The sequence below is a fragment of the Capricornis sumatraensis genome, chromosome 7, assembly GCF_032405125.1.
Source record: "Capricornis sumatraensis isolate serow.1 chromosome 7, serow.2, whole genome shotgun sequence".
Taxonomy (NCBI): Eukaryota; Metazoa; Chordata; class Mammalia; order Artiodactyla; family Bovidae; genus Capricornis; species Capricornis sumatraensis.
The window spans coordinates 106,301,853-106,323,294 of record NC_091075.1 but is presented as its reverse complement, the minus strand read 5'-3'; the positions used below and the strand labels follow the sequence as shown (position 1 = coordinate 106,323,294).

General features: G+C 47.2%; 1 protein-coding gene across 2 annotated transcripts in view; it reads left to right on the top strand.

Moving 5' to 3' along the window:
• The window catches only part of STK32B (serine/threonine kinase 32B), a 384,837-nt gene that overhangs the window by 113,386 nt on the left and 250,009 nt on the right, over positions 1 to 21,442 (top strand). For both annotated transcript variants that reach the window (XM_068975348.1, XM_068975347.1), the window contains exon 3: positions 7,478 to 7,629. In XM_068975348.1, coding sequence (XP_068831449.1) covers positions 7,478 to 7,629 — 152 coding nt within the window. The remainder of the gene's footprint in view (positions 1 to 7,477; positions 7,630 to 21,442) is intronic.

Below are 21,442 nucleotides of genomic sequence, written 5' to 3'. Positions count from 1 at the left end.
GCTCATCTGTCTCAGAGCACTGCTCTTTCTGAAGTAGTAATTATCCATTCCTCCAACTAGCTAGCCAGCCACAGAGGTCAACTAGTTGTGCTTGGCACTGTTCAAGTCACTAAGGAGGGAGCAGTGAATAAAAGAGAGAAAAATCCCTGTTATCATGGGGTTTATACCATAGCAAGGGAGACAGACAAAAGGGAAACAAACCCAGAAGCATGTTTGGTGATGGGAGCTGGCCAGGATGACAGGGGACACAAGGGGTGGGGGGTGGGGACTGAGGAGGGATTGGCTCGTTCACAGAAGGAGTACAGGGATGGCTTTTGGGATAAGGTGACTCATGGGCAGAGCCTGAAGGGGGTGAGCAACCAAGACTGTACATATGGGGAAAAGCATGGTAGACAGGAATGGCAGAGAGGCCAGGGTAAGAAGCAAGCTGGGAGGAGAGTAACAGGAAGAAGTAAAGGGGGGCTGGGCCATGCTGTATGGGGCCCAGGGACCTGAAGTGAGGTGCTTTGTCTTCACTCTTGAGTATTGTTTGTTTATCTCATCAAAGCTTAAGTTCTTAGAGCCATGTCATATCTTCATGGTCAGCACAGTGCCAGAACCATGGCAGGCATTTATCAAATGTTTATTGACTGAAATACTCATCCAAATGAGTATTTTCACAAAGCTAATTTTTAATCACTTTAATGAGGCTCCATTGATCACAGCCCACATGGACTTTCTGTGCCATGAAAAATCATTGTATAGTTTGTATATCAGATGAAGATGTTCTCAGGAGAGAGAAATAGAAAATCTGCTATTGGAGTGGCTTAAACAAAGAGGGTTTATTTTCTCATACAACAAGAAGTTTGAAGGTAGGTGGCACCATGGTAACAGTTTCAGTATCTCTGAGACTCTTGCAGCCTCAAGATCACAAGTGGCTGCTGCAGCTCCAGACGTTACATATGTGCTCAAGGTAGGAAGAATAAAAATGGTGCAGAGGAGAAAATTGGAACGATCTGTAGCTATTCCCTTTTATGCAGAAAGCAAAAGCAGAAGTCAAAAAACAAAAAGCAAACTTAGAAGTCAGAAACAGTCTAATATCTCACGGGTGAGAACTGTGGCTACTTCTGGCTGCAAGTGAGTATTTAATGGATCACACTGCCTCCTTGAAGAAAATTGTCCTATAGGGAGAGGATGCATTTAGGTAGTTAACAATCATTGTCTGCCAAAGGCAATCTTCATGTCAGATAAAGATATCTGAACAATGGTACCCAGCATGACCATTCCCCTTTCAGTTCAGTTCAGTTAAGTCACTCAGTCATTTCCAGTTCTTTGCGACCCCATGAATCGCAGCACGCCGGGCCTTCCTGTCCATCACTGACTCCCGGAGTTCACTCAGACTCACGTCCATTGAGTTGGTGATGCCATCCAGCCATCTCATCCTCTATCGTCCCCTTTTCCTCCTGCCCCCAATCCCTCCCAGCATCAGGGTCTTTTCCAGTGGGTCAACTCTTCACATGAGGTGGCCAAAGTATTGGAGTTTAAGCTTCAACAGTCCTTGCAATGAACACCCAGGACTGATCTCCTTTAGGATGGACTGGTTGGATCTCCTTTCAGTCCAAGGGACTCTCAAGAGTCTTCTCCAACACCACAGTTCAAAAGCATCAATTCTTCGGCACTCAGTTTTCTTCACAGTCCAACTCTCACATCCATACATGACCACAGGAAAAACCATAGCCTTGACTAGACGGACCTTTGTTGGCAAAGTAATATATCTGCTTTTCAATATGCTATCTAGGTTGGTCATAACTTTCCTTCAAAGGAGTAAGCATCTTTAATTTCATGGCTGCAATACTATCTACAGTGACTTTGGAGCCCCCCAAAATAAAGTTTGACACTGTTTCCACTGTTTCCCTATCTATTTCTCATGAAGTGATGGGACCAGATGCCATGATCTTCGTTTTCTGAATGTTGAGCTTTAAGCCAACTTTTTCACTCTCCTCTTTCACCTTCATCAAGAGGCTTTTTAGTTCCTCTTCACTTTCTGCCATAAGGGTGGTGTCATCTGCATATCTGAGGCTGTTGATATTTCTCTTGGCAATCTTGATTCCAGCTTGTGCTTCTTCCAGCCCAGCGTTTCTCATGATGTACTCTGCATATAAGTTAAATAAGCAGGGTGACAATATACAGCCTTGACGAACTCCTTTTCCTATTTGGAACCAGTCTGTTCCATGTCCAATTCTAACTGTTGCTTCCTGACCTGCATACAGGTTTCTCAAGAGGCAGGTCAGGTGGTCTGGTATTCCCATCTCTTTCAGTATTTTCCACTGTTTATTGCGATCCACATAGTCAAAGGCTTTGGCATAGTCAATAAAGCAAAAATAGATGTTTTTCTGGAATTCTCTTCCTTTTTCCATGATCCAGTGGATGTTGTCAATTTGATCTCTGGTTCCTCTGCCTTTTCTAAAACCAGCTTGAACATCTGGAAGTTCATGGTTCATATACTGCTGAAGGCTGGCTTGGAGAATTTTGACCATTACTTTACTAGCGTGTGAGATGAGTACAATTGTGTGGTAGTTTGAGCATTCTTTGGCACTGCCTTTCCTTGGGATTGGAATGAAAAGTGACCTTTTCCAGTCCTGTGGCCACTGCTGAGTTTTCCAAATTTGCTGGCATATTGACCTTAATCCTGACTTTTTTCACTTTTCCCTGATTTAGTTCCCCTCCCTCAGATTCTTGCTCCTGCAAGCATAACCAGTGTCTTTAAATGTTACACTACAGCTGTCCATCAATCAACAGGATTTGCTAAGTGCACTCAAGCTGAGGATGGGGTGGGCAGCACCGCAAAGGTCAACTGAATCATGTAAGAAGAAGCATCCAGGCTGGTCCATGGAAGGGCAGCACCAGCCTTTGCACCTGCACAGTCCTGGGTTCCCAGCACAGCTCTGGTTTCTCTGATTCTCGGGTCATCTGTGTCCTCAGAGCCTGGCTTGCCTGAGCTGAAGAGTGGGGTTCACAGTCCTGACCATAAAGGTCACTGAGGATGCAGCCAGACAAGGACTTTCCTGAAGAGTCCAGCAAAGTGATTCTCAGCTGGCCTGAGCGTCAGACTCCCCTGGGAAGCTTTTTACAAAATACACCGTCCTAGGACCCTCCCAGACCTCTAAGGGTGCTGCAGACTGAGGTCATCAGTGCTGTGAATGAGCAGTCCGCTGGGGACTACTGGATGCCAGTGTGATGGAGGTTCTCAATACCCAGCAGTCCCCCTTCTCTGCCAAACTGGGATCAGTTCCCAGATTTCTGATGCACAGTATGCTGGCCACATGTCTTTCTTACGACAAGTCGCCTGAAATCCATGCTCACTAGCATTAATTTATTTGCCCCAATATATTGTAATTAATAAATGATAAATCAATTCCTAACTGAATTAGACTAATGAGGGTTGTTAACTGCCAGTCAGCAGCTGGAGTGGCTCTGGCCAAACTGCATGTAGTCTGCCTCATTACTTGTGGTTTCTGGTGGAAGGGCGTCTGTGCTGCCCTGCTGAGGAGTGCTGGGGCCACCTGGGATCCACCCCCTCTGTTTGGAAGTTTCCCAGCACCTCAGCAGAGCTGACTGTTGGTGAGGAGGGCTGACGTTTCCTCTGGAACACCTGTCCTGAGCCCAGGAGGCTGAGATGCTTAACCCCTCCAGGCAAATCATGTATCAACCTCCCTTCCTTATCTGGTACCCAGAGTCAGACGTCCAAGCCCTATGCAACTCATGAGCTCAGCTTTGAAAGCTCGAATTTGAATCTCATTTTGAAGAGTCTCCCCTAGCTCCCGAGCTGTCTCTGAGCTGCAGTAAGTGTCAACTTCCCCCCTTCCCTGGGAGGTGAGAGCCATCTCTCAGCACCTTCGCCCACCATCAATTATACCAATGAGAGCTGGGGACAGGGCAGGGGGGACAGGGGCTCTTCCTCTCACATGGGTGTTGCCCAGACCCCATGGAATCACAGCCTCAGCTTTCCGAGATGATGCAGCTGACTGGGCTTCAGGGCTCCCAGCCCTGGCAGAAGCCGTGTCCGTCCCACACCTTTTCTGAGAAGGCAAATGAAGAGTGACAGAGATGGGAAACCGTAATTACTAGAATGATCCACCCACCACGTGTCTGCCTGCAGATGTGGATCTCAGGGCTGTAGAAGGGTCTCAGATCCCTGTGAATCAGGGCCCCACAGGGCTTTTGTATAGCACCCCTTTGCCTCCTGTGGTTTTATACAAACTTAAAGTTTGTTGGTAAAGTTTGTGAGCCTTCAGCCTCATGCCACTAAAGAGCCTCTTGATGAAGATGAAAGAGGACAGTGAAACGCTGACTTAAAACTCAACATTCAAAAAAGTAAGATCATGGCATCCAGTCCTATCACTTCATGGCAAATAGATGGAGAAACAATGGAAACAGTGACAGACTTTATTTTCTTGGGCTCCAAAATCACTGTGTATGGTCACTGCAGTCATAAAATTAAAAGACGTTTGCTCCTTGGAAGGAAAACCTAGACAAACCTAGGTAGTGTATTAAAAAGCAGAGGCATCATTTTGCCAACAAAGGTGCATATGGTCAGAGTTATGGTTTTTCCAGTAGTCACATATGGATGTGAGAGTTGGACCATAAAGAAGGATAAGCACCAAAGAACTGATGCTTTTGAACTGAGGTATTGGAGAAGACTCTTGAGAGTCTCTTGGACTGCAAGGAGATCAAACCAGGCCGTCTTAAAGGAAATCAACACTTAATATTCATTGGAAGGACTGATGCTGAAGCTTAAACTCCAATACTTTGGTCACCTGATGCAAAGAGCTGACTCACTGGAAAAGACCCAGATGCTGGGAAAGATTGAAGGCAGGAGGAGAAGGGGACGACAGAGGATGAGATGGTTGGATGGCATCACCGACTCTGTGGACATGAGTTTGAGCAAACTCAAAGAGATAGTGAAGGACAAGGAAGCCTGGTGTGCTGCAGTCCACGGGGTCACAAAGAGTCAGACATGACTGAGCAACTGAACAACAACTTCGTGCCACTGATTGTACTGGCTAGAAAAACACCCATTTGGAGGTTTCATGAAATGTGCTCTTTAAGACATTAAGATTCACGTGACATTTATCATCCCTCAGATGCAGCCAGGCTCTCTCACATCCTCAGTCTCATTTAGTTTCATCCCAGTGGGGCAGGGTGGGCTTTGATAACTCAGTTCAGACAGATGCTGAGACAGAAGCTCAGAAAGGCAGCAAGAACCAAAGTGGGAATCGGAATTCAGGCTTTTGTCCAGCATCTTCTTTTTTTATTTTTTGTTTTAATGGGTTCTGCTAGGTCCTTGTTGCTGTGCAGGCTTTTCTCAACTTGCAGCGAGTCGGGGCCAATCTAGTTGAGGGGCACATGCTTCTCATTGCGGTGGCTTCTCTTGTTGCTGAGCACCAGCTCTGGAGTGTAGGGGCTTCCGTTGTTTTGGTTCCTGGGCTCTAGAGCATAGACTCAGTAGTTGTGGCACACAGACTTAGTTGCTCCATAGCATGTGGGATCTTCCTGGACTAAGGATTGAACCCAGATCTCCTACATTGGCAGATAGATTCTTTACCACTGAGCCACCAGGAAAGCCCCCACCATCTTGTATCCGCCTCAGATTCACAGCCTGTTGGGGCTGAAAGGGTCCCAAGTTCCAATAGAAGAGCAACTTGGGCTGCTTGGAGAAAACCCTGAACTCCCAGGCCGGCGACCACATCCCTGGTGTTGTCCATCACAGCCCTGTTTCCCGGGAGGAGAGTTGTTGGTGAAAAGCACTGGCTGGAGGGGCAGAGAGCCTGAGTTTGAGTCCCAAGGTGTGAAGAAGGTCTAAGACCTTTCTGTGCGTCTCTTCCTTTATCTGTCAAGTGAGGGGGATAAGAGGAGTTACTCTACTGAGTTGAACAGTGTCACCCCACCCCAAAATTTACATGATGTAGCTGCTAGTAAGGGCTTCCCTTGTAGCTCAGTCGGTAAGGAATCTGCCTGCAGTGCAGGAGACCCGGGTTTGATCCCTGGGTTAGGAAGATCCCCTGGAGAAGGAAATGGCAACCCACTCCAGTATCCTGGCCTGGAATATCTCATAGACAGAGGAGCCTGGTGGGTTGCAGTCTATGGGGTCGCAAAGAGTTGGGCACGACTGAGCGACTAACACTTACTGACTTACTTAGCTGCTAGCAAGGAGCATCCAGGATGGGTAACAACCTTCAGAAATTAGAAGAGGCCAAGAAAGATTCTCTCTGAGAGCCTGCAGGGGGTACGGCCCTGTCAGCACTTTAATTTGGAGTTTCTGGCCTCCAGAGCCGTGAGACAGTAAATGTCTCCTGTGTTGAGCCCCCCAGTCTGTGGTCCTTTGATGTGGCAACTGGGGAAAGGAAGGCAAAACCCCATCAGGATGTTGGGAACACAGTACCTGTTCTTCCTGCTAATTTTTTTCAGTGACACTGTACTCCTTGCTGGGGTTCCTAAGGCTCCATGTCCTCCTTTATATCTTTCCTTTTCCTTGAAAGTCTCTTCTTTTGACTTTGCCATCTTGCCAGCCTTTCATGACTCCCCTCTGGCATTAGCGCCTCCAGACAGCCTTCTTTGACAGCAGGTCCCTCCTCCCACTGCAGCCCCTTGTGAGTTAGGGAGTTGCTCCAAAGTCAGACTGTTGTGGATTTGACACTGAGAAGCTCGTTGAACTCTAATTAGCACACTCAGCTGCAGTTTCCTTGCAGTTGAAGGCGGTTGTGCTGTTTAGCCACTAAATTGTGTCTGACTCTTTGCGACCTCGCAGACTGTAGCCCACCAGGCTCCTCTGTCCGTGGGATTTTCTAGGCAAGGATACTGTAGTGGGTTGCCATTTCCTTCTCCAGGGGAGGGCTTCCTTGATAGCTCAGTCGGTAAAGAATTTGCCTGCAATACAGGAGACCCCGATTTCATTCCTGGGTTGGGAAGATCCACTGGAGAAGGGATAGGCTACCACTCCGGTATTCTTGGGCTTCCCTTGTGGCTCAGCTGGTAAAGAATCCACCTGCAATACAGGAGACCTGGGTTTGATCCCTGACTTGGGAAGATCCCCTGGAGAAGGGAAAGGCTACCCACTCCAGTATTCTGGCCTGGAGCGTTCCCTGGACTGTATAGTCCATGGGGTCGCAGAGTCAGACAGGACTGAGCAACTTTCATTTTCACTCCCAGGGATCTTTCCAGATCAGGGATCAAGCCCATGTCTCCTGCACTGGCAGGCAGATTCTTTGCGGCTGAGTCACCAAGGAATCCCTGTATGGACAGTACTTAGTGTCAATACCTGATCAGCAGCTCTTCTATAGTGCCGATGTGGAGGGACTGTGGCATAGCCAGGGCTGCTTGCCCACCAGGATTTCAGAATCGAGCCTTGAACCCAGAGGTGGGGAGGCAGTGAGGGGCTTTCCCTATTTGTTCCTTTGAAATGTTGGTCTGAACGCTGTCCCCTCTGGCTGTCACACAGGTGTGTATCGTGCAGAAGCGAGACACCAAGAAAATGTATGCGATGAAGTACATGAACAAGCAGAAGTGCATCGAGAGGGACGAGGTGCGCAACGTCTTCCGGGAACTCCAGATCATGCAGGGCCTGGAGCATCCTTTCCTGGTCAATCTTTGGTGAGTGAGTCCCTCCAGGGCTGCTGTGAACGCCTCATGGTGTAGCCAAATGCAAACAGCTCTGCAGCAGGAATCCTGCATTGTTCAGAGAGGAAATGGAATTTTCTGGGTTCGGATGTTCTTTTGAATATATCGCTGTGTATGCTTTCCAATGACTATTGTCAGTTTCTGATGAAATCGTTAAGCACATGCTTAATTTTCTTTCTATTCTCTTACCTGGTGAATCGGAATTGAAATTGATTTAGAAGAGAAGGTTGTTGTATGTTTGAGAATGCAGGTAAAATATTTTAAGAGGATGTCAAGTGGGAGTCTTCTAAGGGAATTTATCGAGAATCACCCGCATGATGTTGATGGCAAGAAGGCCTTCTGGGAGCTGATGTCTCACTCCACTCTGGATGGCTGCCCGCTGTGGATATGCTGAATTCCAACTTCTGAATCTGGCCCTCAGGGCCCAGTTCCATCCATGTGCTGAAACTCTCTCTGTTGCAATGCTGGCTCTTGCCTCTGCTTTGCGTCCTAGATTTGCCACTTTGCTGGTGGTTTCCCTGCCTCTGTGCCTTTGCATGTGAAGTCTCCTCTTTCTGAGACTTCTACCTCCCAGTCTGCCCAGCTTCCTCCTACCAAATGCCTCAGATGGGCATTTCTGTGGGGAAATGTCATACATTAGAGACTGGTAACAAGTGTGTGTCTGTCGTGTCTCCAGCCACACAGGTACTTCGGTTATTTGGGGGAAATAAAACCGCTACATGTTTTAATTGCCACGCAAGAGAAATTTTCTAATTTACTTTTTATTGAGGGGACATTTGGTTTATTAATACTATATTTGTTTCTTGTGTACAACATTATATTTCTGTATATACTCCAGTGTGCTCATCACCAAAAATTAAGCCTCCATTCGTCACCATACAGATGATCCCCTTTCATCATTTCACACTTCCCTGACCCCGCCCCTTTCCCTCTGATAACCACTGTGTTCTCAGCATGTATGTGTTTGTTTTTGATTGATCTGGTTTGTTCATGTATTTTTTGTTTGTTTTTTATATGCCACGTGTGAGTGAAATCATAGAGCATTTGTCTTTCTCCATCTGATCTATTTCTTTTAACATAATACCCTCAAAGTCCATCCATGTTGTTGCAAATGGCAAAATTTCATCTGTATTTTTATGGCAGCGTAGTAATCAGTATATATATATGTATATTATACACACCACATCTACTCCACTCATTCGTCTGTTGATGGGCTGTTAAGTTATTACCATATCTTGGCTATTATAACATAGTTGTACAAATATCTTTTGAATGAGTATTTTTGTGTTCTTTGAATAAACACCCAGGAATGGGGTAGCTGGATCATATGGTAGTTATATTTTTAATTTTTTGAGGAACCTCCAGACTATTTTGCACAGTGGCTGCACCATTTCTGATCAGAAAAGCAGTATAGGTTCCTTGCACAATGCAGAAAATGATGTACATAAGAAGGCAATAGGGCTTCCCCAGTGACTCAGTGGTAAAGAATCCACCTGCCACTGCAAGAGACGTGGACTCGATCCCTGGGTTGTGAAGATCCCCTGGAGGAGGAAATAGCAACCCACTCCAGTATTCTTGCCTGGAAAACTCCCACAGACAGAGGAGTCTGGTGGGCTACAGTCCGTGGGGTTGCAAAGAGTCAGACAGGATTCAGAAACGAAACAAGAACAACAAAAAGGAAATAGTTATCTAGAATCCTACCACCATGAGGCTGCATTCTGGCGTGTAATTCTTTTTTTATAGTAAGTCCCTGCATATGAATGAATATCTTTCCTAGAATGCATTCGTAAGTCCAGTTTGTTCGTAAGTCCAACAAAGTTAGCCTGGGTACCCAACTAACACAATCAGCTGTATAATACTGTCCTGTAATAGGTCTAAAGTACTTTACACACAAATTATTTATTTAAAAAAACCACAAAAGTAAAGAAAACATTTTTAATCTTATAGTACCGTATCTTGAAAATACAGTAGTATAGGACAACAGCCGGCATACAGGGGCTGGCATTGAGTGAATTGTCCCCATTTTGCAGATGGAGTAGTTGAGTCACACCACTAGTAGACGGATGAGATGGGACTTGAATCCACACAGTCTGACTTCATGGCCCACACTTGCAACGCTTCTACCACTGCTGCTGTGAGAAGGCCCTGGCCCTTCCCTTCTTTGCCCACCGCTCCCCCTTCCTGCACGGAGCGCCTCCTGCAAGGCTTCTGTTTGCTGCCCTGTCACCCTGCTAGCAGGGGGCGTGGTGTGGAATCACTTATCGGGCTCATAAGGACGCCATGGCTTTGAATTAATTACACGTCAGCTTTTCATCTCATTACACGGAGGGTGAATTACCGTGGCCTTGGAGCGCCTGACTGCGCCCCTTCTCATTCCTCTCTTTTGCTGACATGCTCTATAACTGGCAGAGGCAAAGACCAGGCACTGATTAGTTTTCACGACAGTTTGGCCTCTAGAGAATGAATGATGGGTGTTCCCAAGCCTGTGACGATCCAGGTTGAGTTGTCAAGTGCAATATTTTCACCTGTTCTGAAGCAAAGCTGTTCTGCTCTCTGGGGCTTAAGACAACTGGAGCAAAGGAAAAAGGCGATGAACTATCCTAGCCCAAACAGAGGAGCTGTGCAGCAACAGGAGCCCTGGAGAGGCAGGGCGTGGGAGAGGAGGGGAGGGGAGAGATGAGGCAGAGAGTTCCAACACTTGGGCTCTGAGTTCCGATCTCCCAGGTTCTAATAACAGCTCTGCCTCTTGTAGGTGAAGAGGTTGCTATGGACTGAATTGTATTTCCTCCCCACCCTCTCCCTGCCCCACAAAAATTCATATATTGATACCCTAATTCCCAATGTGACTGTGTCTGGAGATAGGACCTTTTGGTGGCTATTAAGGTTAAACGAGGTCATTAGGGTGGAACCATAATCCAATGTGATCTTTACCTGTCTGCTTCCCTGGTGGCTCGGATGGAAAAGAATCTGTCTGCAATGCAGGAAACCTGAATTCGATCCCTGGGTCAGGAAGAGCCCCTGGAGAAGGGAATGGCAACCCATTTTAGTATTCTTGCTCGGAGAATTCCATGGACAGAGGAGCCTGGTAGGCTACAGTCCATGGAGTCACAAAGAGTTGGACATGATTAAGCAACTACCACCACTAATCCAAAAGGATGGTAGCCTTATAAGAAGATGGAAAGTGTTCAAATCTCTGCCATGTGAGGACAGAGCAGGAAGGGGGCTGCCTGCAAACCAAGAAGAGAGCCCTCACCGGAACACGACCATGCCTGTGTCCTGATCTTGGACCCTAATCTTGGGCTTCCAACCTCCAGAATTGTGTGAGAATATACTTCCACTGCTTCAGTCTCCCAGGTGGTGGTTTTGTTATGGCAGCTTAGTACAGATGCCTTGAGAGTGATTTGAGTCTCCCTTCTGCGTCTCAGTTTCCTTTTTTGGAAAATGGAAGTGAAAAGGTGATCACATCACAGGGTTGCTGTAAAGACCAAACCGGACAATATTAATGCGTACAAGCATCCACACAGTCCTGGACTCGAGGTGGCTGCTGGTTCAGGGACCTCCACTGCTGTTGGTAGGACTAGCACTTGTCCTTCAGGTCAGCGTTGGGCTGGCTGGACCAATTCTATCCTTATCCAGAGTGAACATGAGGACATGCTTGCTGACTATTAGAAGATGGGTCGAGTTTTCAGTACTAAAGACTTTTGTCTCGATAAATGGTAGCAGGGAGGTTGGTTGTGTGTATTTTCAGACTGTATTTTCCAAGTCCAATTCTACTTACCAGATTGACTACATTTACTAGACTGTTAAATGTTCTATTTTCAGCTGGGCAGGTGCCTCCCCTGCCCCATTTGCTGTTGAAGTAACTGTGGGGTTGGAGGGATGGATACCTAGCAGGACAGGATGAGAACAGATACCTGCAATTAATGTAAACAGTTCTCATAGCAAGTATTGTTTCTAGAGCCTTCCCTGAGTAGTGAATGGCTGAATCACGACACAGGTCTCTAACAGGCCACTGGAAGCCAGGAAAGAACCACTTAAATTAGTGGCTAGTTTTCTTTTGGCATTGAGACCTTTGATTCGAGTAAAACTACATAAGGTGTTGAAAGATAGAGCTGATTTGTCGGAAGCAGGGGGCAGGAAAGAAGGTTGTAGAGAGGACAGAGACAGGAAGTCCCTTAGGGAACCTCTGATGAAGGACAAAGACCTGTACAGGGTTTCCCTGATGGGCTCGGTGGTAAAGAATCTGCCTGCAGTGCAGGAGACACTGAGACACGGGTTGATCCTTGGGTCGGGAATATCTCCTGGAGGATAGCGTGTAGCCCACTCCAGTATTCTTGCCTGGAAAATCCCATGGACAGAGGAACCTGGTGAACTTCAGACCACGGGGTCACAAAGAGTCGGACACGACTGAAGAGGCTGAGCATGCACACACCAAAGCCCCGTATGAAGAATCGCCAGTTACTGAGCAGCTTCATTTTCATAAAAATGACCGTCTTTGATCTTGACTATTGCTACAACCTCCCAACTGGCATTTCAGCACTTAGTCATCACCAGTTTGCCACATGCAAGTTGTCTTGTTCAGCTCAGGCTGCCATAACAGATTACCGTAGATGGGTGGCTTAAATAATAGACATTTGTTTCCCATAGTTCTGCAGGCTGAGATGGGGGCGCCAGCATGGTCAAGTTCTGATGAAGACCCTTTTCCTGGTGCAGAGATGGCTGTCCTCCTGCTGTGCCCTCCCCTTGGGCTGGGGGAGAGAGACAGAGGGAGAGAGCTCTCTTGCCTCTACTTATAAGGGCACTAATACCATCACAAGGGCTCCATCCTCATGACCTGATTATCCCCCAGCCACTCTGTCCCCCTCACACAGGGGACTAGAGTTTCAACATATGAATTGGGGGAAGGGGACATAAACATTTAGCCTACAGCACAGGGAAAGTCTCATCAAAGTGCAAATCTAAGCCCACCCCACCTCTGATTAGAATTCTGCGATGACTCCCCAAAGCCCACAGAATAAATGTTTCTTCATAACCTGGCCTCTGATATTATGTTAGTCTCTCCTCTGGACGCCCACGCCTGCTCCTGTCTTAGTGCATTTTTGTTCCAGCCACACTAAGTGATTCGTGGAACCTGTCATTCATCTTGTTGTTTTGATCCCTCCAGGCCTTTTGCGCTTGGTGTTCCTTCTGCCTGGAATACCGATTCCCCTTTCTTCTCTGTGAGAACTTCTGCTCTTCCCCCTACAAGTATTCATTCATTAAATAGACATTTATTTGACTCTTCCTGGGTGCCAGGCACTGGCTTAATTTCTTAAAAGAGTTTTTTTTTTTTTTTTTAAATTTTGCTTGTAGTTGCACTGGGTCTTCATTGGGCTTCCCTGGTGACTCAGATGGTAAAGAATCCACCTGCAACGTGGGAGACCTGAGTTCAGTCCCTGGGTTGGGAAGATCCCCTGGAGGAGGACATGGCAACCCTTTCCAGTATTCTTGCCTGGAGAATCCCCATGGATATGGACAGAGGAGCCTGGCGGGCTACAGTGCATGGGGTAGCAAAGAGTCGGACATGACTGAGCATTACTGTGCACAGGCTTTCTCTAGTTGTGATGAGCGGGGACTGTTTTCTAGTTGCAGTGTGTGGGTTTCTCATTATAGTGGCTTCTCTTGTAACAGACCACAGGCTCTAGGTGTGTGGGCTTTAGTAGTTGCAGGCCAGGAGCTCAGCACTTGCAGCTTGGGAGCTCTCGAGTGCAGGCCCAGTAGGTGTGGCACACGGGCTTAGTTGCTCCACTGCATCTGGAATCTTCCCGGACCAGGGATCAAACCCGTGTCCCCGGCATTGGTAGGTGGACTCTTATCCACTGGACCGCTAGGGAAGTGCCCCTGCCTTAATTTCTAAGGGTCCAGAGAAGAAGAGGATCCTTCTGTCTCCTGCCCTCTTGGAGTTCATAGGCCAGCAACCACCTTCTCCTCCGAGCTGCCTCAGGGTTGCCGCCCACGTGGCGACAGGTAGTGCTTCCTTCTGGACTCTGTTGAGAACAAGGCAGTTCAGTCACATTTATCTGCTTGTACATCTGTTTCCTCCATTAGTGTGAGACTCTTGGGGATTGGGGCCATGTCTCATCCGCCTCTGTATTCTCAGCATCCACAGTGTTCAATAAATTAATTCTTTCACTGTTTGTTAAGGATCTGCAGCATCTGTGCTGGCATTGGTGATGGAACAATGAGCAAGATAGTCACTTCTGATCTTTACAGAGCTTACAGATGAGAGAGGACAGACCCTTAAACCAATAGTTGATTGTGCTTCTCTGCTCTTTTCCTTAAGTAGTCACTGTCCTTTGGGGGCCCAGGAAACTTAAAAAATATAGAGATAGCAAATGGCCACCATGTCCTGGGGGTCAGAGACGGGAAATGCTCATGGGATTTTCCTCAATTCCAATTAGCAGCATCTTCTTTATTCTCCATCGCCATGGCAACTCCCTTAATAGAAGGGAGCAAGAGGTGATGCTGACATGTACGGGTCCTTGTCTCACCTTTTACTATTCAAGGATTTGTCAGTATCACTGGTCACTTTGGTGTGTGCTTTCAAGATGTCAGACTTCCCAAATTTTACTTTTAAGTGGAATAGGTTTGTTATCCCTAAGGGAGTAAGTGGGGATTATAAAATATCCCAGCTCCATTCTCATATCCAGAGGGTCAGCACTGAAATGTGGAAAGGGAGGGATGTGGAACCAGAAGTTGTTCCGTGAAAAACCAGGCTGGAGGCAGGGTAGAATTGGGTGCTATGTCAGGCAGTTCCTGTGAGTGATGCGGGTGGGGCGGGGGGGAGAGGGGTGGTCCATCAATCAATCAGGAAGGCGTGGAGTTTGCAGAAGGTCAGAGGGAAAGCCAGGACTCCCTTGGACTGGCCAGTGGTCTTTGGAGCCCTCTGCTTCCCCACCTTCCAACCCGCCACACAGTACCTTCTGGTGCCCATTTCTCTGACTCTTTCTTATGCTTCCCATGTGTTTTTCTGTAATTAGGACTCTCCTTTGTCCTTGGTGTTCATTAAAGTCTTCCCACACTTTATCAAGTGGTCTTAAGATCCATGTCTTAAAATCTTAGTAACACTACCCTATTTGGGTCATCCATGGTATGTGGCTCTTTTCCTATTTTAGCCTGATCTAAACTATCTTACAAGGCTCTCCTAGTAGCTCAGATGGTAAAGCGTCTGCCTGCAATGCAGGAGACCTGGGTTTGATCCCTGGGTTGGGAAGATCCCCTGGAGAAGGAAATGGCAGCCCACTCCAGTACTCTTGCCTGGAAAATTCCATGGATGGAGGAGCCTGGTAGGCTACAGTCCATGGGATCACAAAGATTCGGACATGACTGAGCAACTTCACTGGTTCAAACCATCTTACAAGGTGGATGTTCTTGACTTCATTTTACAGTTGGAGAAGCCGAGGATGGGTGGGTTAAATAACTTGTGCAAGATTAAGTAGCTGACAAGAGGTGGCATTGGGATTAGAGGCAACAATATACCAGGAAATGGTTAACAACCAGCAGACCAAGGGGACGCAATGCAAACCCTGACTTGTAGTGTCAGCCAGTTCCCATGGTGTAAATATTCCCATCGTGGTCTGCTGTAGACTTGGTGTATGTGTCTTCCCTGGATTTATGTGTTTGAAGCCTAATCCACAATGGGATGGTGTCAGGAGGTGAGGGCCTTTGGGAGTTGATTAATTCATGAGGGTGGAGCTTTCATGAATGGGATTAATGCCCTTATAAGTGCCCCCACTGAGCTCCCTCACTCACTCCTTCCCCTTCTGCCATGTGAAGACACAGCAAGAAGACAACTGTCTACGAGCCAGAAGGCTGATGCTTGCCACACCTCATATCTGCCCACATCTTGACCTTGATCTTGGACTTCCAGCCTGCACAGTTTTCAGAAAGGCATTTCCATTGTTTATAAGGCCCCCAGTCTATAGTACTCTATTAAAGCAGCAATAACAGTCTAGGAAATGGTTGATATCAAATTAATTGCATGCCAGCCAGCTTGCAAATTTTCTGAAAATTCAGCAGTTGTCATGAGCCAGTATGAGCCAGCTCAGAATAGCCCTGATAGGCCCAGGTCTAACACCAAAGCATTTGCTTTTCCTAAACTCAACTTCTAGGAGCCAGGCTCAGGGATAAGCCTCACAGTCTGAAGGTGAATGAACAATGAGAGCGATGCCTTGAGAGGAATTAAAAAGAAGAAATATGGTGGTTAGATATTGGGCAAAGGAATACTGTCCTTTCTAGGACAGTATTCTTGAAAGCCTAAGTTTCTTCATCTGTAGAATAGGTATAGTACTGCCCTCCTTTCCATGCTTTCTGAAGTCCAAATCAAATGTGAACCTGAAAAGTCTATGGAAATGATATTTTTGTTAGCCAGATATATACATTGTTACAGTTCCTTTTGAGAAAAACTGTGGGTAATAACTTGTAAATCCCATGAACAGTTTGTGTGTATGAAGTTTCTGGTGGGAGACAGGGGATGCAGTTAAACATGAAAAGTGAAGTTGCTCAGTAGTGTCTGACTCTTGGTGACCCCATGGACTGTAGCCTACCAGGCTCCTCTGTCCATGGGATTTTTCAGGCAAAAATACCAGAGTGGGTTGCCATTTCCTTCTCCAGATCTTCCTGACCCAGGGATTGAACCTGGGTCTCCCTCACTGTAGGCAGACGCTTTACCATCTGAGCCACCAGGGATGTCCCTTTATCATGTTGAAGATTTAGAAATCTGCCTGCAATGCAGGAGACCCTGGTTCGATTCCTGGGTCAGGAAGATCTGCTGGAGAAGGGATAGGCTACCCACTCCAGTATTCTTGGGCTTCCCTTATGGCTTACTTGGTAAAGAATCCACCTGCAATGTGGGAGACCTGGGTTCGATCCCTGGGGTGGGAAGATGCCCTGGAGAAGGAAAGGGCTACCCACTCCTGTATTCTGGCCTGGAGAATTCCATGGACTGTATAGGCAAAGAGTTGGACATGACTAAGTGACTAAACATGTAAGGATTTCGATAAAGATGAGGGAGTCTCAGTGACAAGCAATTTTATGTTAAGCTCTATCCCCAAGAGATACAAAAGTTGCATTAGGATATAATACATTTGGGAAGAGTGTATTCACTGTAGTGAGCTTAATTAAATTGGAAACCGTGGCGTCCTTGTTCCTCGTGTTTGAAAGTCCATGGCAGCTCCCCATTTTCTTCCAGCAGTTGGGCACACACCCACCCCCAGTCCCTACTTCTGATCTTTTGCACTGATATTTCCTCTGTTGGGACAACTTCCTGTGGACACCTGTAGGGCACACCCCTTCACTTCCAGCAGGTCTTTCTCCTGTTTGAGCTCTTTCTCTGACCACCCTTCCTCTCTACCCTGGCGGTTCCTAACCTTACAATACACAATCCATTTTACTTATTCATCTTGTTTATTTTCTATGCCTCCTTTAAACACACACACACACACACACACACACACACAAAGGAAGGAAGGATGGATTTCAAAAGGGCAGACTCTTGCATTTTCACTGCTCCTTCCCAGGGCTCAGGATCACATCTTGGCATTGAAGACACGAAGTTACATGGCTCACTAAGTAACTGCTGAATGAGGGATGGAATGAGTAAATGTCCCGTCTCCCCCACATAATGTGCAGAGAACCATAGGTGGCGGCTTCCTTGGTTCTTCACTCCCACTGATCCACACTGACCTGGAAACCAAAAGCGAACCCTTTAGTCTTCTAAACCCAATAGAAAGGATTTTGCTAATCTGAACACATGGGGTTTCCACCCCTTACCTCTGATCCAGCACCTGCTGGGTGCCTGGCGTTGCACTGAGTGCTCCACCAGGGTCATTCCGTTCATCATTCCCAGGGCCCTGTCAGCTGGCTCTGGGCCTCTCCACTTTACAGAGAGACAGCTGAGGCCGAGGGGGGTTCAGGCTGTAAGCAAACAGACTGTGCATCAGACTGGGGCTCTGCACCAGCGCCCGCTGCCTTTGAACTCATGAGTTCATTCCTCCAGTATGTATTTATTAAGTGCCTGTTATGTGTCAGGTATGGTCGTAAGTGCTGATGATATGTGTAAAGCAAAAGGCATGGCTTCAACTGCGTGGAGCATCCCTGTTCCTGGTTTGGACAGGAGACAGGCAAAAATCGAATAATTATTAAAATATGGACAATTCAAGATTCTGGTGAGTGCTGGGAAGAGAGTGCGTGTGCCCAGGAAATTGACATTGTGGAGGAAGAAGAAGCATGGCATTTTCTATGGTGTCAGGGAGACTCCCCGATTTAAGTGGCACCTCATGGATTTCCTGGCACCCAATGCCCACAGCAGGTCCCCAGGGTAGGCATTATTACACATGGGGAAACTGAGCCTTGGAGAAGCTTGAGTGATTGATTGTATAGGGCCTCACAGTTAACAGGAGAGAGCCAGGATTCCCATAGAACTTAGACTTTCCAGAATGTCGCACCATCTACATTTTTCTAGCTGATGCAAGAAGAGTTGTTTGCAATTGTATTAGAATTTTGAAGAGAAAACAGACCTGTCTTTGGGATTGTATCCACTCACTTCAGATTTGACACTTTCCTTCTCTGGGTGCTGTTTTCTCCTCTGTGGCCTGAAAGGCTTAAACTCTGTCCCTTGGCCCTTCCCTGGTTTCCATGGAGACCCGGGGGGCCCCAGAAAGTTCCTTAGAGGTTACTCTGGCCAGATGGGGCTGAAGGTCTAGGGACTTGGTCTCTGTCCTGCCTTATTCTGCATTCATGTTTCTTCATATTCTACATGTGGTTTCATTTAAGGAAGAGTTTCTGCTGCTTGACGATGTTGACAGCCAGCAGCCTGAATCGTCTCTCCTGCTCTGTGAGTCAGGGATTGGACCACCCACAGCCTGCTTTGCGGGCTGAGAACGGGGCCCAAGCATAGCCAACTGTGAGAGGCAGAGCAGAATGACCCAGGCTATGTGATCAAATCCAAAGAATTACGGGCGTAATAAAACTACATGACACTGTGTAAAACCAGAGGCAGCACATTTATGGTTAAAGAAAAGTGTTCTGTCCCACACTCGCGTTAACTGTTGTACCCGGGTCAGTGACAGACACCACAGGGGACAGGAAAGGATGCCTGAGCATGCTTCCCAGCCACACTCAGCCCCCACCCAGCCCGGAGCCTTGCAGTGCCTGGAAGTCAGGAATTACAGCCAGACAGGAGACGCACAGAAAACACGTTATTACTGTCAACTCTCAGGAGTGTGTGCTTTGATGATAAATGGCTGCTTGGGCTTTTGCCCTGAGAACTGTTTAAGAGTCGCTGGTAAATGATAGGCTAAGTCCACCCTACTCATGAGGGGCAGGGTGGAAATTTGCAAGGTTCTCAGTCCAAAATGATGATCCTTCCTTAGAAAACACATCACAAATGACCTTGAGAACCATGCTTCCTGCTATTGGATCTCCAGGGAGACCTTTGCTGTGCAAAATTTCCAGGGGACCATGGAATCTTCACACTCTCCTACAACACGGTAGTCTGGTCCTCAGATGTTCTTGGCTGCCCCTGAAAGCTCTGTGGACCATTGTTTCCCTCTGTCACTCCTGACACCCTGTCTAAATGTGACTCCAACAGTGTGTTGGCCCCTTCTTTCTGCCTGTAAAACTTTGCCTCTGCAAGACTCGACTTCATTCCCCTGCTTCCCACCTCTCAGCCCATTTCTCCCAGTGTATCATGAGCCATCTTCCTGTGCTAGATGAGTGAAAGAGATGCATTGAGCATCGTTATCTTGGTCTGTAGATGAAAAGACTTATCGGTAAGATGGAGCGGTTTCCCCAGCATCATCAGACTGTAAATTCGGGGAGTCAGTATTTTAACCCCTGTCTCACTCCAAAGCCTGAGCATCTCTCACCATTTCCCCTGACTCCCCACACTCCACGGAAGCCTCGGCCACCATCCAGCTGGTGCAGATTCTCAACAGGAATCACAGGTGTGCATGTTGCTTCTCTGTGAACCCTCTGCTGACTGCGTTTCTGAATTTCAGGGTGTCAGCACCCTGGCCAGGGCCTCTGCCCAGCACGGACCCACCCATGGCTCCCGAGGGACTTCTTCACACGTGACATTGGGTTTTTCATTTTCATCCACATTTTAACAGCAACATGTGAAACTAGGAGAGATATCTTTTTTTTTTTTAACTTTAAACCTTTTATTTTGTATTGGGGTATAGCTGATTAGCAATGTTGTGGTAGTTTGAGATGAACATCGAAGGGAAACGCGGCTATACATACACATGTATCCAGTGTCCCCCAAACTCCCCTCCCATCCAGGCTGGCACATAACATTGATCAGAGTCCCATGGGCTGTACAGCAGGTCTTTGTTGGTTATCTATTTTAAATACAGCAGTGTATACATGTCTGTTGGAGAAGGCAATGGCACCCCACTCCAGTACTCTTGCCTAGAAAATCCCATGGGTGGAGGAGACTGGTGGGCTACTGTAGTCCATGGGGTCACGAAGAGTCAGACACGACTGAGCGACATCACTTTCACTTTTCACTTTCATGCATTGGAGAAGGAAATGGCAACCCACTCCAGTGTTCCTGCCTGGAGAATCCCAGGGATGGGGGAGCCTGGTGGCCTGCCATCTATGGGGTCGCACAGAGTTGGACACGACTGAAGCGATATAGCAGCAGCAGTGTATGCATGTCTGTCCCAAACTCCCTAACTACTCCTTCCCCCCATTTTCCCCCTGGACACCATGAAATCATTCTTTGAGTCTGTGAGTCTCTGTTTTGTAAGTTTATTTGTATCATTTCTTTTTAGACGCCACATATAAGGGATGTCATAGGATATTTCTCCTTCTCTGACTCAGTTTTCTTGATATGCCACTCAGTCCATCCATGTTGCTGCAAATAGCCTTATTTCATTCTTTTTTAACGGCTGAGTAATATTCCATTGTATATATGTACCATGTCTTTTTAATCCACTCCTCTGTCAGTGGACATTTAGGTTGCTTAGGAGAAATATCTTAAAAGGTGGTGCAGAAGGAGCATCATTCTCAACACATGCACAAGAAGAGATTTCTGGAAGTTTGCTGACTTAGAAGCCCAGTGTGTTTGCTGGGTTGTTGACACGTTGAGCTGGAAACCTACAAAGGCAGCCAGAGTCAGAAACCCTCCTCTCCCAGAACCATCCCCTCTGAGCATCTCCATCCAGAGCAGAAATCCTTGCTTCCTCCTCTGGGTCCCTGCAGCATGTGGCTGGCACTCTCAGTGGTCCTTCTCAGAGTCTGCCCCGTGATTGTTCCATCTGACCATCTCAAAGGAGGGTGGTGGGTCATTCATTCACAAGAGGCCATCCTGGACCAACATCTTCATCCAGCTCCTAGGCTTTCTCTGTCACATCACCCTGTTTTATGTAGAAAGCACAGCTTGTTGCTGCCTCTGGTGTTTGCTCATTTCTTTACAGATATTTTTTTTCTCAGAATAAATATGAGCTCCCCGAGGCCAGGGTTCTGTTAATCTCATGTGCTGTGTTTCCAGGATCTAAAATCGGATCGGGCACAGGTGGGCACTTGATAATCCATTTGTGGCATTGAATTGGATGATTGCACCCAGTCCACGGCTTGGAACAGTAATTTCTCAGCGGATGGGAGAGAAAAGGGAGGGGTGTGTGGAAGAAATGGGGAGCCCACTTGTTTTCCCAGTGGATCCTTGAGGGTGGGGACCGTGCCTTTTCATGTCTGCATCCTTGGCTTCCAGCACAGAGAACACATTTTGCATGGATGATAAATT